At 37.7% G+C, this 17,114-nt stretch overlaps 1 protein-coding gene across 6 annotated transcripts in view; it reads right to left on the bottom strand.

Moving 5' to 3' along the window:
• The window catches only part of LOC140172814 (uncharacterized), a 244,802-nt gene that overhangs the window by 195,166 nt on the left and 32,522 nt on the right, over positions 1 to 17,114 (bottom strand). The window contains exon 1 of one of the 6 annotated variants that reach the window (XM_072195948.1): positions 4,954 to 5,253. The exons of the other annotated variants lie outside the window; for them this stretch is intronic. Within the exon in view, the coding sequence (XP_072052049.1) occupies positions 4,954 to 5,115 (162 nt within the window). The 5' untranslated portion in view covers positions 5,116 to 5,253. Of the gene's footprint in view, positions 1 to 4,953; positions 5,254 to 17,114 lie in introns of those variants that run through there. 6 annotated transcript variants of the gene reach the window in all.

The following is a 17,114-nucleotide window of genomic DNA, read 5'->3' as shown; positions in this document are numbered from 1 at the left end:
TTTAATAGTGACTGCCCAAATCTGTGTGTGTGTCTAGGAGAGGGCCATGGTGGGGAACAGGGGAGTAAGGAACCAGCAAACACAAAATATTTTACAGAAAACATTTTTGTAAACTTATATTAAGTGTTGACAAAATATTTTGCAACAATTTGTGCCAAACAATATTTTGCAATGACATTTTGACAACAATTTGTAAAATGTTGTTGTATTATTTTTTCATATAAAATGTTTTTAAAATGTTTTCATGACCTTTATATAACCCAAATTTAAAATATTAATTAAAATTTTTTGACCAAAACCAAAATATATTGTAACACATTTATTATGTTTTGAAATTTCCATTTTTATGTTTGCTGGGGAGGCAGGGAGTCCTGTCATTTGAGTTACAGATCTTTACACTTTAAATGTTTATAAAAATCCAATAGGAATTAAAGGCAACTCAAGCATTAACCAAATACTTATATTTCAAGAACACTCAGGGAAGTGAAGGAACCGACAGACATCCGATACAAATTATAATTCAAAGTCCATCTGATATTCACTTTCTTCAGCAACCACATGACATTTGGCTGTTCCATTGAAATCCATACACCCTATGGAAAATTTAATCTCTCACACAGGGTGTATGTATTTTAAATTGAATTACTGTACCTGAATGGGTGACTCCATTTGAAGTCTACAGCCCCTGTGTGAAAGATTAAGATCATGTCTTCCCCAGGAGGTGTATGGATTTCGAATGTAATAGCCCAATTTTGACAGGTGAGAGCATGACATTTTGTCCACTGCATTGCGTGCTTATAAAATACTAAAAGACTAAGCAGTAAGCATGCATGACATTTGCCCAACTAGTAGGAATCCAGCACCGTATCTGATCAATGTATGTAGATCACAGCTCGAGAAATCTGATTGAATTTTTGACATGGTGGGCTTAAAGGGGGGTAACCCTATTGGTTTTGGATATGGATTGTCTTTAAAATTACATAATAATATCAAATATCGCCTCCTTTATGCTGCTTTGTGAAAAAACGAGAGCATTTTCAGCGTAAATGTGAATAAATAGCCAAATTTGCAATCCAATACCTTGGTATCGTGAATTGCATTCTGGGCAGGCAATGACGAATGCTGACATGCTGTACAATGCCGGCCCGTATTGAACGGAAAATTTTTTTTCGTACCGTTTCAGAAAAAAGGAAACAAAATATATTTCCCTTGCAATATGTACATTTCAAATGAATATAAAAAAGTTTGGGTAAAATGGAGAGGAAAAAACCCTTCCGAGACCGGGTTTTGAACCGGTACCTCTCGGGTAAAAACAAAGCGCTAGTCAATTGAGCTATTTAGCACACCACGCTATTGCGTTGCCGTTTTCATAACTATATACGGCGCACCGTCTTGCGGTGACTGATATTTCGTTCATAATTCCTCCCAGAATTCCAAAGTATTTACCATTGTTTACAAACTGGTATACCTGTAAAAACCGCTGTGATTCATGATTTCTCGAAATACATCGACTTGGAGCGTCAAATTTCAGGATAGTAATGAGAAAAATAGTATCTATTATGTGATACCAAAACCTCATCAACAATGAAAAAAATCGGGGATGATGCTGTCGATCGGGTTACGGACCTTTAATCCAGACATCTATAATAAAGTAGTGCACACTATTTGATGAGAGTGGGTCCTCAATCATTTTAATATGCCTGCATGCAGGCACAACATGCTATTAGTGTCATACAATCAGTATCTAGATTTTAGGGCATTATTGTTGGCTGACTCTCGGTGTTGCCTCTTGGCATAAACAATCGATCATGCCTTGGCTAAATTCTATGATGAACTAAATTCATGTCTGATTGGTCAAGAGTCACTACACAAAGACTGTGGGATAATAAGAAATATATTAGTCATATATGCACTATGTTCTGGTTTGAACATGATTCATTTCAATGAAAATATTGAAGAGTTACCCAGGTATTGTTTAAATACCCTCTGCTCTGCTCTGCCTCCGGGAGGCTCCCATGTGACAATCGATCATGCCCTCAATTCTATTACATGGTCCCTAATTCCGTAAGTAGCCTTCCCAGTGGGCACAGGTTGATATATTTCAATGTTGAATGAAATAACGTTGAAACTTGAAGTTCAATTTCAAATGTCAACCTGTATCTGCTGGGGTTAGATGTCTTTCATTGACCATCTATGATTGGGGGAAAACAGTGAAATGACATTATTGCACAAAATTCTACAGGGACAGATAGACCTGCAAGTACATGTACTGTAGACAGTATTTGACCTAAGTGCCCCTTAGTTGGTGATCCCTAAGAACTGAAATTCCAAGTTATTTGTTTAAAAGCCCCCCCCCCCCCAATTGCTTATTAATAGCCTCATCCTCAGAGCCCCATTGGTCAACATTTTGGATTGGGAAAATTACTATTTTTCTCATCTTGTGAAATCTTAAGGTTGAAAGACCTGCATTTTGGATAATGAGCAAATAATTCCAAAAAAAGTACCCCCTTTTGGTCAACTAATGTTGATTTTACAGTACGTTTTTAACTCTCGTCAAAAACTTCACAAACTTTATGAGGATTCATTTTGGGGTCAATATTTCATTCAAATGTTATTAAATCTGAATAAATCAGGCCATTCTCCTACGTGCTCCTTTTACTTTATATTTTGGCATTAACTGACACAGCTTTAAAAATACAATTTAGGCTAAATTATGCTTATGCACATCAGCTGTTTTGAGGTACATAATAAAAATCTAATGCACATCAGCTGTTTTGAGGTATAATAAAAATCTAAACATATTTTGCTTTTGGAACCAAAGAATATCCCGAGGGGAGGAGCACAGTACATCAGGATATTCTAGGCCTAAGGAATTTCCGGGGGATGGATACAATATCCTAAATTTTGACGTCATCGCCATTGGATTAACACATAATTATGAAATCTTCACACAATTCTAAATGTCGTCAAAGCAATCTACAATGTAAATCCTTAGTTTGCGTCTAGTACAGGGATCTCTACGGTGATTTTTTTGTTGGGTGCATAGCGTTTTACATTGGAAATATGTCTCGTCTATGTAATCGGCAATCGGAGCCTACAAAATGTGGCGCACATATCATGACATCGGGAATTGACGCAAATTTTACGGTAAAAGCAGTCATATCTAGAAAGGATAAAATTCAAATTGAGAAAATATTCTAGGGATGACTTGTTGTACCGGTACTAGTTTGCGCCGGGGGGGGGGGGACACTTGTATTTCAAGGTGGACACCATGCTCGTGTACAAAAACAAGTAAAAACTTGGGTTGTTCTTCAGCATTGGGCAAGTACAGCGCTGTACCTGAGCATGGTGTCCATCACGTAATAAGTGCCCCCCCCCCCCCGGAGTTTCCGTCAGTCGTCTACATCATGTGAGCATGTCTTGTGCCACATGAGGAATTTCATAACACCATAAATAGTAACTGCATCCTAACAAATGATTTGAAGTGCCCACGCCAGGCACTTATTAGGTTGAATATGGTTCTATAGCATGTACTCATATAAAGTACATGTATAGTCAATTAGTCATACTTTGTCTTTGTTCAACATAAAACTAAAAGTTGCAATTGGATTGACTATTTATAGGCCCAGGCCTAGTTTTTGGCAAGGTTCCTTAGCAATTCATGAACTGAGTTTAAGTGGAAATATTTTGCCACCAAATACATCTAAAGTTGAACAATGTACAACTACTGGGATAGCCATTTATACACATGTTTATATTTGAATTGCCTCAAGTTTTCCTGGTTCTCTGTGTGTATACATGTGGGGGTGCAGTCATGAGATGATCTAGACTGTAGGGGAGATTGGGGTTAGTTGAAACATTTTTCACAAAATTGTCTTTTTAACGCAAACCGATTACTTTCAAGAAACACTAACCATATCAGTATAAACATATACACACATGCTACAAATACAGCCTTAAACTTTATTGGACCTGCTTATGATTATTCATATAATCCAATTTGAAAATTTGAAAAAAAGTGTTTCAACTAACCCCACCCCTGGGGTAAGTTGAAACATAGAGTGGGGTTAGTTGAAACACGGCTTGTAAAAATTTCAAAATAATTATTATTGTGTTGTTAGGGTTATACTTCCCTTGAAGGCGCCCTTTAACATACAATCAGTGTGAAAAAATGAATAAATAAATATGTGGGAGTGCGGGTCGATACTTTGGACACAAGGTGACAAGTGTCACCATGGACCAAAATATGAGAAGCCTAAAATATTATAAAATGTACTTTCTGTGTGCATTGTTTGCTTGTATTATTGCTTTTTAACCATATTAAAGCAATATTGAAGAAATGGTAAACATGTTACAAATTTTTAAAAAGTCAAATTTTTAACCATATTTTTCTATACGATTTTCACGTTTCAACTAACCCCACCTCAAAAGTTTCAACTAACCCCGATGCCTATTTTTACATTTCAAAGTTCATTACACAAAATAAGAAATACAATAAAACTTTTATTTAACATTATTCTGGGACTTACTACTAGTGCTTATGATACTCAAAAAATAATCCCCTGAATCTTTAAACAACATGGAGATAACGCATCTTTTCTGATGGGCATAAAAATTAGTCAGTAAGTCAAAAAACAGATATTCCTTTCCCAAGCCAACACTGGTGGGGCATCAGTGCTGTTGCTAATTTGGTGGATGACCCTTACTAATACCTATTACTAGGTGCCAGTATTTTACCAAATTAATTTTTTGTGTCAGAAAAAAATACAATGTTTCAACTTACCCCGCGTTCCAACTAACCCCAATCTCCCCTACTGGTGAAATAACAAGCAATAGCTTGTCAGCAGTACCTCAGTACTTGCAATAATTTCATTTCACAGAATTGCTGTAAAAAGATAATAAATAACACAATACAAGCGTGTGTACATAATTAGTAATACACTGACTACCCACTTTATGCGGTGCATTGAGAAGTTTATGTACACCAGGCAACTGGTCGATCAACGGCAAATACTCGTTGAATTCATAAGACGGTGGTCGCGTTGGCTCTGGAAACACAGTACTCGCAAATGGATCTGTATCGTCCAAATATTGCACTCGACAAGTAAACGCCATGATTTATGGTATCACTAAATTCCCATCAAGATTATCATTATTCCTTTATCTTCCAGTGGTGTAAGGTATTCACTGTATACAAGGTATCATGTCCAACAACTACTGCACAGTGCTGGTGGTTTGTTGATACCGGATCGTCAATGTCAGTCAGTCAGCGAGTTTGTATGCTACCCCTGCTGGGAAAATGGAGGCGTCCGTGAACTCTCACACCTGCTTGTTAGATTAATTTACATAACAAAAGGAAGGTGTTGAATATGTATAAAACTTATCGATGAATCAGCAGTGATTCCATTTGGAGGTATTTCCTCATTATTTACAGCTGATCATGCAAGAGGAATATCATTTTTTTGCTCTATTCGGCTAAATAATTTTAAGTATGCGTTTAAAAATAAAACAAGCTTATCTGATCTGTATTAGCTTCAAGCATTTCGGTGTAAGAGAACAATTTTTACCGCATTTCTTTTTCTGTTTTTGTTTTATTATTATTTGAGAAATCCAGAAAAAATATGCAGATTTTTTTCGCATATATTTTGTTTACAACTTACAAGCAATATAAAATCACTTTAATGTCCTATGAAAATCACTCTAAAATTGTAATTAAATTTTCACATCTATACATTTGATTTTGAGCTTACTGTTTCCCTCCCGCATCCAAAATTGAGAATTGCAAAATATTTAGGCCTAATTATTTGATTTTTATGTGACATTTTCTTTGTTAAATGACATTTTAATATAAACATTAATTTGCTACTTTCTTACTTTGATCATCCAACAATGCTGAACAAACAAAGAACACCCCTGCAATCATTATTATCAATCTATAAAATCAACCAAAATTGCAATATGATTAATAAATCCGCATTGCCAAAATGCACTGTTGATATCGGCCTGTGACCACTCGTTTCAAAATAAAGAAAATTAAAAGTAATTGATAATTAAAAGTTACCTCGTACCTTTATAAAAATCTTAAACAGTAAACTAAGAATTTAATGTGAAGGGTCTGAATAGTATGTTACTGTCACTCTTAAAATAAAAAAAAATAAAAAAACGCATCAGCATTTTGCATTTAGTAACCCCCTCCCAGGGGTTAAGTGGTTGGTACAAACCCTAATTTAAATTTATTGCCAATGTGTTAAATTCTGAAACATTTTTGCAAAAAAAAAGTTATTGACTTTATATTGGCGACCCCCTAAAAAGCCCATATCATGATATTATAAACCAGAACATAAACAAAATTTACCCTAATGATGAACTAAATTTACCAAAAATAAGAAACAAAAAAATGATTGATTGCTTGATCGATTGATCGATTGGTTGATTGATTTATTGATTGATTGATCGATCGATCGATCGATCGATTGATTGATTGAATGGTTGGTTGGTTGATTGATATTTTGATCGACTGATTGGTTGATTCTTTAATCGATTTATTGAGCGAGTGATGAGGGGCAAACATTTTGGCGCACCATTTTGAGGAATTGTTTAATTATTGTTTACACTTGCGCTGGGATCATTGAATGGGACTTTAAGGGTAGACTATAAATGCAGCCAAAAAATCTGTTTTCATTCCCGGGAGAGGCACTCCCTATCTGGAATGGCAGGGATGTGCCTCGGCCATGTTAAAAGTAGGGGGCTTTCAGGTCAAATGTACAATTACAAAAATATGGGGTCATTCAGTACACAACCTGAATAAAAATGGGGTCATTCGGTATGAAACTTTAAATAAAGGACACCATTGGGGTAACAAAGTGTAAAATTGGGGTCATTGGGTACAAGATTGCCCAAAAGGTGTCATTGAGTACACATAAATGCCAAAACTGCGAAAAAGAAACTTGGACACCTTGGGAACTTGAATCAATTAACAATTGGATGATCGAATTTGAAAAATCCCATTATTTCTCGAGGAGAACACAAATACCACCTAACTTTGGGATTCAAAAGGAGGTCATTGGGTAGCAGGAAATAGAAAAAAGGGGGTCATTGAGTACCTGAATTTTTTTAAAGGGGGTCATCCGGGGTATTAGGTAGGACAATAACACAAAAAAGGGGGTCATTAGGTACAAGCCGGTTTGAAATAGGGGGTCTATCCCGAGGCACATGATGCATATCCGTTATGGAAGTGCCCCCCCAGTTTTCATTATCTAATTCAATATATTGAAAATAACACTTTGATGATCTTCAAAAGTTCATTCTATAATCATATACAACGTGCTTGATTTATTGTTGTGAATGAGTTTTGTACCTTTTACAAAAGTGGTGTTACCCTCTTTACAACATAACTCAAGGACCACAGGACCTACAACAGTATATCTGTGATATTTGTATTCTTCTATACACTCGCTATGAAATGATCAATGCAATTTTTGCCAAAATTCACTACAATTCACAAGATGCTGTGAACTACCAACAGTTGAAAATAGTTGCTATAACCTTAATACTACTAAATTTGAATTAGGAAAAGTTCGCATTGCATTTTAGACCATTTTTGGCCTATACCGTTCAGAAATTGTACCCTTCTCTCGGGGTAAAAAATGAATGTGCAAAATGATAAATGGATCATTATTTAGCGATTGCAGGGAACTTTTGTTTGATGTGGTCATTTATTATTGTTTCTGACAAAACATTGCGTGATTTTCAAATCTAGACCTGGACAACAGCTATCATTTACATACATTTTTAAAGCTATTTTTCTTTAACTTAGACTTTAACTTTATCTAATTTTTCATCTATATCAGCCTTTTTGTGATAATTTCTATTCTATAAACTGTATTTGTGTTCAAAATGAGGGCGCTATTTACATTATGTTAAATATAATTTAACCCAATAATAAGAGTTATTCCTTTCATTTCATGTAGTTTGAAAGTTCCCTTACTATGTTACTCATTTTAATAATGTTTTAATGTCATTAAGTGTCTACCCCTGGTAAAGGGTAAAGATACAAACAAGATTTAAGATAAATAGCGCCATCAGTGTTCAACTTTGCTTTAAAATGAATAGTCCTGTATGCCTTCAAACAACCGTGAGGAATGTTAAAATCAGTCATAACATGTTTGAACGTAGCCCGGAAATTCCTTGATAAATGATCCCAGTTTTAGAAAGTTTGCCATCCATGCTTCTTTTACCTGAAAGGAGAGTATGGGTCATAGGCATTAGCGCTAATCCGGCTTGAAATGTGGAGCGGGGACAATCGGCCTGAATTTATCAAAAAGTGGCTGAAATGAACAAAAAATTTGCCATTTTGCCGCCCCTTTCCTCCCCCCCCCCCCGCGCTTGACCCCCATGCTCATTATAGAGTTCTCGCTTCTGATCTGAGCTTCGATTCCCAACAGTGAAAAACTTGCTAGGATATCGGACTTGATTAATTGATTAATTTAATTGGCATCATCTTCCGCTCTATAATAGTCCCCGTGACGCATTTAGGGACTGTAGCCTACAATTGTTATAAGCCATGGGGTCGGAATTAGGCCTACTTCCCAACGGCGTGCAAAAAATACTTCCTTCCTCATTTCGACCTGTCAAAAATTGCTTCCTCCCCCTAAGCCTGCCCAACCAATTTGTGACCCCTCCCCCTTTGCACATACCACATTTTTAGGAACCTAGGCCTAATTTGAAAACATAATGTGAGCGCGCGGGTGCGAAATTTGCATTTAAATTTTGTACTTTCCCCGGTGTTAACCTTAAAAGAGCCTTTAATATATATAATGTTTTATTTACAAAGTGCGTCATAAATGTGTGCCATGCAAAAATCGCATGCCGCCACCTTTCGACCTTCGAAAAAATGCGTGCTTCCCCCATAGACTCTAGCTGCCCCCCTATTGTTTACTTCCCCTTTTAACTTTCTCCAAACATTCTTCCCTACATCCGTTTTACCCTTCTCCCATCAGGCCTCATTATTGTACAGTCCCTGAGAGTTGAGTAAATGAGGCACGAGAAACTCAGACAATTTTGAGACTAGAGTAGGGTTCCCTTGACTGTCCCAAGCCTGGTCCCATCAGGACCCAAGTTTGTCACACGGAGCGACCGTTTAAACAAACAAACAAAAACAAATCTACACTAATGGAGGGCCTTCTTCATCAGTTATCAAACCCCAACAAATCGAATTAAAACCTGAATTTACTACCGTACATATCTCATCCCCGCATAATGATGCTCTGAAGTTGATGAAATAGTTGAACGCCATACAGAGGGCGCTGTGCGTCTAACACGGTTACAGTCAGTTTTCGAGCGCCTTACCTTGTTTTCAGAATGACATGACAGTTTTCAAAGTCAACTATACCTTTTTGTTTTAGAGCTCATTATCAATATTTCAGAGGTTGATAGCTGTAACATGTTTGCAGATGAAGGCAAGTCGTTTCGATGTATTGGCTTATATTAAAGGAGTATTTCGTGATACTAGCATCCTCTTTTTATGACATTTTTCAGTAGATATCCTTATTCCCAAAATTTCAGTTAATTCCGATTTTGCGTTTGCGAGTTTTTTTTTTCTTTTTTAAAGGGCACCCTAATGCCGGCAGACCCCGAGCCCCCTCAGACCCCGAGCCCTATACACACCCCTTAACCCGGACCCCTCTCGTGTCGGCGGTAGGCCTTCTGGAACGACCAAGTTCCTATATTGATTCCAGCATGTTTTTGCTGAACCATGAAATGGTATCAATCTATGAATGTGAATGTTACTTACTTACTAACTTAAACTTACTGACTAACATTTTGGTCTGAAATGAAAATATCGCGAAATGCCACGAAAGCATGACCCCATATGGTGTCAAAATAAAGAGAAAGTAAAGAATATAAACAAATATTTCCCCACGCGGGGGTGACACACATCATGATACCCGGGTCAATTTTCATACATGTATAATATACCGGTATGGGTTCTTTTCCTATCTCAAAATGCCAAGAAGGTATGGTGTCAAATGAAGGATAAAAGTAAAGAATAAAATTCACATGAAAATAATTTCCCCACCGGGATGACACTCCTCATAAGACCCGGGTCAATATTGATATGGGTCCTTTTCATACCGGTATCTCAAAATGCCAAGAAGGTAGGCCTATGACCCTCGAAAGGTGTCAAATGAAAGACATAAAAGTAAAGAATATAATGATATAATTTGCCTACCGAGGTGACACTCCTCATAAGACCTGTGTCAATATTCATATTTTGGGTCCTCTTCATACCTCCAAATGCCAAGAAAGTATTGCCCACCCAAGTGGTGTCAAATGAAAGAGAACAAAGTAAAGAATAATTTTGTATAAAAATAATAATTTTTCTAGCGGAGGAAACACTCCTCATAAGACCCGGGTCATTTTTCATATTTTGGGTCCTTTTCATATCTCGAAATACCAGAAAGATAATAACCCCTCTCTCTGAGTGGTTTCAAATGAAAGAGAAAGAAGTAAAGAATGTATTAAAATTATTTTCCCCTAAATTTCGTCCCCAACGTCTGGCAATTTTTTGTCCCATTTCTAATCATTTTGATGACCCTTTACTCTTTGCAGCCCGGCTTTGCAGTCCCCATTTTCACCCCATAAATATATGCCCCACACCTGGCTAGCCCACTTGTGACACAAAGCTATACCTCATCCTCATTGGTCGATTTTTACCTTTTATAAACGGACATGGATATAGGCAATAATTATTTTGCAACTATTCTTCAAAGCGAAAATAATAAAGATGTTTAGTTGGTTGTTTAGTTTAGTTTGCCTAAAACGTCGCTTATACAAATCGGAAATGGCGCCAAACTGAGAAGGTAATTGATAAATGATAAATTCGTTTCCATAGCAACGTTTCGTCTGCCTCCCACAGCTTTAAAGTTCGTCTCTGACGTAGAAAGTTATATTGGCCATTCTTTGACCATGTTGACACCATGAAAAATAACGTATACACTACTACTTTCAGACGATAACCTACTGATAAAGTTGTCATCATAGTAAGAGGAGCCTGTTGTGTTTCACGAAAACGTAGCTGAAAATAGCGCAGATTTCATTAAAAATAGACATTTAAAGAAACAACAATCAATATCTACAGGAACAACAATCAAAACCTAGAGCAGCAAATAACATGAGAGAGATTTATATCGCGTATTCCTATTTGTACGAAATCGTATCAGTGATTTTAGAGCCCAATAGCCCAAATCATTGGCTAGGAAGATTTTCAACATGGGGGGCTGAAAATTGAAAAATTTTGGTGGGCCATCCTGGGGGGTGCCCGAGGGGGGTTTCGTCCCCATTTGTTAATTTGTTGTCCCATGGTCATTTTAAGGACACTTGACTTTCTGCCGTCCTCATTTTATCCCTGGAAATTTTCCGTGGAGAAGGCGGGGCATGCCATTTTTGGCACGCCGCGGCATCACCACTTCGGGGTGGGGGCGATTGTATAGAGCCCCTTATATAGGTGTATTTTAACCGATATATTGTTTGGTTTTTTATCACATATTTCTTTTAAAGAACTTTTAACATCTCAATTGTGACTAAGCCTATACATATATCCTGAAAATGCATGGAGCTTGGTATAATTCCCTCATATATACGAGGGGTATCAAAACGTTTACAAATCGCCCAGAAGTGAAAGAGTTATATCAATGAAATTTTGTCAGTGCAATCACTGGTCCTTATCACTATGGTGCAAAAATGGTCACATAAGTATGTTTACTTTTTTTTTTACAGGCGACGCTAGATGCTAATAACCTGCTGCCCCAGTTACTGCGCATAAACTGCAAGATTGAGAAAAGTGAGGCAAGCAGCGTTATTAAGATCCTGCATTTGAAGGGTTGCAGTGCCTAGAAAATCGATGATGGAATGAAAGTTATCTTCGGTGGTGATTGTGATATTGTATTTTGGAAAATGAATTTTTATTTCATCACAGATTTTGTTGGGCACTGTAACCCTTAAAATGGAACTTAATCATGCTATATACATGCCTCAATTTTTTCCATTTTGCTGGTTATGCGGTTACATTAGGCAGGTACTGACATCTAGCGCCTGTAAAAAAAGTAAACATTCTTATGAGACCATTTTTGCATCATAGTGTACATAAGGACCAGTGATTGCACCGACAAAATTTCATTGATATAGCTCTTTCACTTCTGGGCGATTTCTAAAACTTTTTGATACCCCTCGTAATTACCATCTAATGTGCTGGTTAGGCCTACTTGGGAAAATATATTGCTTAGCTATATTGTATGCTATAGGCCGTCACATTGGCACCACACCTGGAAACGTTTAGAATATTGCATTGAATATTTGTGCAAAATTTCATGAGTTTATCACAATCTAGGCACAATTAATATCTAAAGGAACAACAATCAAAACCTAGAGCAGCAAATAACATGAGAGAGATTTATATCGCGTATTCCTATTTGTACGAAATCGTATCAGTGATTTTAGAGCCCAATAGCCCAAATCATTGGCTAGGAAGATTTTCAACATGGGGGGGCTGAAAATTGAAAAATTTTGGTGGGCCATCCTGGGGGTGCCCGAGGGGGGTTTCGTCCCCATTTGTTAATTTGTTGTCCCATGGTCATTTTAAGGACACTTGACTTTCTGCCGTCCTCATTTTATCCTGGAAATTTTCCGTGGAGAAGGCGGGGCATGCCATTTTTGGCACGCCGCGGCATCACCACTTCGGGGTGGGGGCGATTGTAGAGCCCCTTATATAGGTGTATTTTAACCGATAAATTGTTTGGTTTTTTATCACATATTTCTTTTAAAGAACTTTTAACATCTCAATTGTGACTAAGCCTATACATATATCCTGAAAATGCATGGAGCTTGGTATAATTCCCTCATATATACGAGGGGGGTATCAAAACGTTTACAAATCCCAGAAGTGAAAGAGTTATATCAATGAAATTTTGTCAGTGCAATCACTGGTCCTTATCACTATGGTGCAAAAATGGTCACATAAGTATGTTTACTTTTTTTACAGGCGACGCTAGATGCTAATAACCTGCTGCCCCAGTTACTGCGCATAAACTGCAAGATTGAGAAAATTGAGGCAAGCAGCGTTATTAAGATCCTGCATTTGAAGGGTTGCAGTGCCTAGAAAATCGATGATGGAATGAAAGTTATCTTCGGTGGTGATTGTGATATTGTATTTTGGAAAATGAATTTTTATTTCATCACAGATTTTGTTGGGCACTGTAACCCTTAAAATGGAACTTAATCATGCTATATACATGCCTCAATTTTTTCCATTTTGCTGGTTATGCGGTTACATTAGGCAGGTACTGACATCTAGCGCCTGTAAAAAAAGTAAACATTCTTATGAGACCATTTTTGCATCATAGTGTACATAAGGACCAGTGATTGCACCGACAAAATTTCATTGATATAGCTCTTTCACTTCTGGGCGATTTCTAAAACTTTTGATACCCTCGTAATTACCATCTAATGTGCTGGTTACTTGGGAAAATATGTTGCTTAGCTATATTGTATGCTATAGGCCGTCACATTGGCACCACACCTGGAAACGTTTAGAATATTGCATTGAATATTTGTGCAAAATTTCATGAGTTTATCACAATCTAGGCACAATTAATATCTAAAGGAACAACAATCAAAACCTAGAGCAGCAAATAACATGAGAGAGATTTATATCGCGTATTCCTATTTGTACGAAATCGTATCAGTGATTTTAGAGCCCAATAGCCCAAATCATTGGCTAGGAAGATTTTCAACATGGGGGGGCTGAAAATTGAAAAATTTTGGTGGGCCATCCTGGGGGGTGCCTGAGGGGTTTCGTCCCCATTTGTTAATTTGTTGTCCCATGGTCATTTTAAGGACACTTGACTTTCTGCCGTCCTCATTTTATCCCTGGAAATTTTCCGTGGAGAAGGCGGGGCATGCCATTTTTGGCACGCCGCGGCATCACCACTTCGGGGTGGGGGCGATTGTAGAGCCCCTTATATAGGTGTATTTTAACCGATAAATTGTTTGGTTTTTTATCACATATTTCTTTTAAAGAACTTTTAACATCTCAATTGTGACTAAGCCTATACATATATCCTGAAAATGCATGGAGCTTGGTATAATTCCCTCATATATACGAGGGGGTATCAAAACGTTTTACAAATCGCCCAGAAGTGAAAGAGTTATATCAATGAAATTTTGTCAGTGCAATCACTGGTCCTTATCACTATGGTGCAAAAATGGTCACATAAGTATGTTTACTTTTTTTTACAGGCGACGCTAGATGCTAATAACCTGCTGCCCCAGTTACTGCGCATAAACTGCAAGATTGAGAAAATTGAGGCAAGCAGCGTTATTAAGATCCTGCATTTGAAGGGTTGCAGTGCCTAGAAAATCGATGATGGAATGAAAGTTATCTTCGGTGGTGATTGTGATATTGTATTTTGGAAAATGAATTTTTATTTCATCACAGATTTTTTTGGGCACTGTAACCCTTAGGGGCTGTGCAATAATTATGAGCCCCGGGGTAAAATTTCAAACGGCTCGCCAAAATCGCTTGCCCCCCCCTCGGCCTGCCAAAATTGCTTGCCCCCCTCTCGGCCCGCCAAAATTCTTTGCCCCCCCCCTTGCGCATGCCAAATTTTTGGGATCCCAATTTACAAACCTTAAATGGTCTATATACCTGTTGCGAGCGCAGCGAGCAGGAAAATTTGCATATTTAAGCGTTTCCGTACTGTTTTCCTAAGCCTTTTTAGAGCGTTTTATTAAAAAGGCGCCCCATGAATGTGTGCCAAAAATCGCTTGCCCCCCCTCTCAGCTTGCCAAAAATTGCTTGCCCCCCCCTTTTGGCTCGCCAAAAATTTCTTGCCCCCCCCCCAATTTTACCCTCCCCCAGGGCTCATAATTATTGCACAGCCCCTTAAAATGGAACTTAATCATGCTACATGCCTCAATTTTTTCCATTTTGCTGGTTATGCGGTTACATTAGGCAGGTACTGACATCTAGCGCCTGTAAAAAAAGTAAACATTCTTATGAGACCATTTTTGCATCATAGTGTACATAAGGACCAGTGATTGCACCGACAAAATTTCATTGATATAGCTCTTTCACTTCTGGGCGATTTCTAAAACTTTTTGATACCCCTCGTAATTACCATCTAATGTGCTGGTTACTTGGGAAAATATGTTGCTTAGCTATATTGTATGCTTTAGGCCGTCACATTGGCACCACACCTGGAAACGTTTAGAATATTGCATTGAATATTTGTGCAAAATTTCATGAGTTTATCACAATCTAGGCACAATTTTTTCAACCCTCGCCTAGACTATATCCAGGCCTGAGTATATCAGGCTATAGCTATAGCGACCTCTATCAAGAGTGGTGCATTTGAACAAAATTCATTGTATGTTTACAAGACCAACGCTGATGCACAAAGCCGCCAGACATGACCAGGTGACACTGACAGCACCAACAATGAAATAGCTGCTCCAGCAACATCACCGACATAGTCGAACAAAAATACTCTTGATTCCAGATAAATACAGCACTAATTTTTTGGAATTTAAAAGTATTATCCTGTTCTGCCATAATGAAACTTAGGGCCTAAATCAGTTCAGTTCAGTTCAGTTTATTTCATCCATTCAAAATACATGTTAACATAATACAGAATAATATTTTCTTTTATAAAACAGTGCGGAACATTTTAAATTATATGACAGAAGTATGAGAAACAGAGGATGAGGATGCCACCAAACGCACAGCGTGATGTTATAGCACCCAAGGGCGTAAATCGGGTGGGGGACAGGGGGACACAATATCAAATGTCCCCCACATTTTGGTCCCCACCCCCAAAAAAAAAAAAAAAAAAAGGAAAAGGAGAGAAGAGAAAGAGAGAAAAGGAGAAAACGAGAAGAGAAAGGAAGAGAAGAGAAAAGGGAGAAAAAGAGAAGACAAAATTTTAAATTGCACGTAATTGAGTAGGCCCCCATCAGTATCACTGTCCATACCTAAAAATCCGCACAGCCGGGTCGATCGTAAGTATAATATATTATAGGCTTGTGATTATTTTGGGCAAATTGCTTGAAGGCGGGTCCACTGCCCAAAAGCCTGTACTGCGGGCCCGTCGATATGCAGGGCCCGTGACATTTTATCACCAAAGTCAGTTTTAAGACGGACTCAATGCTGACTTCAACATCAATTCATGCATGCTTTAGTAATAATTCCGAATCTCAAAGTAAAATTTTGCAAATTGAGTTCGGTCCCTTTTTTGGTTTGTTTTTATGATAACAGTGTAAAAATTATGCACCAAATGACTTCAATTGGACCTTCATTTTGCAAAATTTTGCGGAACATCCCCCCTCATACACCTCCCTGCGTATACATAAACAAGTGGTCCCTTTTTTTCTGTTTTAGTGAAGACTTGTCCACAAGTTATATAGGCCGTCATTTCACAGTTTTTCAGCTGTTTCAAGCTAAAATTTTACACAATAATAGTGCCAAAATGGTCCACCAAATGACTTCAATTAGGTCTTCATTTTGCAAAAGTTTCTTACTTCTCAGGGGGCACATCCCCCCTCAGACACCCCCCTACGTCGCGAAGGCGCGACGTGCGGCGCAGTCGCGCCGAAGTATCAATTACTACTAATTTTCATTGTGTCCCCCCCCCCACTTTCAAAAATGGATTTACGCCCCTGATAGCACCCTATAGTAATGTTTCAATTTTACAATAAGCAAAACAAAATTTAATACATTAAGAAAAAAACCGAACAAAGACAAACAAGCCTTGTAAGTAGAGAAAATACAGCATCAATGCAAAATTCAAAGTATACAATGCATATTAAATAAGAAATAGTTTTATAACCAGTAGGCATAGGCATAAATCCCAATCCTTCAACTGGCAAAAGTCATTTTGCAAGTTTGGGTAAAAATTGTGCTTGGATAATTAATTGATTTCAACAGATTTACCACATTCGCCTTGCTATAAACATTGAATTGCGTTATCTGTTGACTTAATGAAAAAAAGGGTTTTTAGGGAAAAGTGTTAGCTTTCGTTGGATATAAAAAATTCTGATTGGACGAAGGGAACACTTGA

Source organism: Amphiura filiformis, chromosome 16, assembly GCF_039555335.1.
Source record: "Amphiura filiformis chromosome 16, Afil_fr2py, whole genome shotgun sequence".
NCBI lineage: Eukaryota > Metazoa > Echinodermata > Ophiuroidea > Amphilepidida > Amphiuridae > Amphiura > Amphiura filiformis.
Note: the sequence above shows the minus strand (reverse complement) of the source record. Positions and strands in the feature narration are given on the sequence as shown.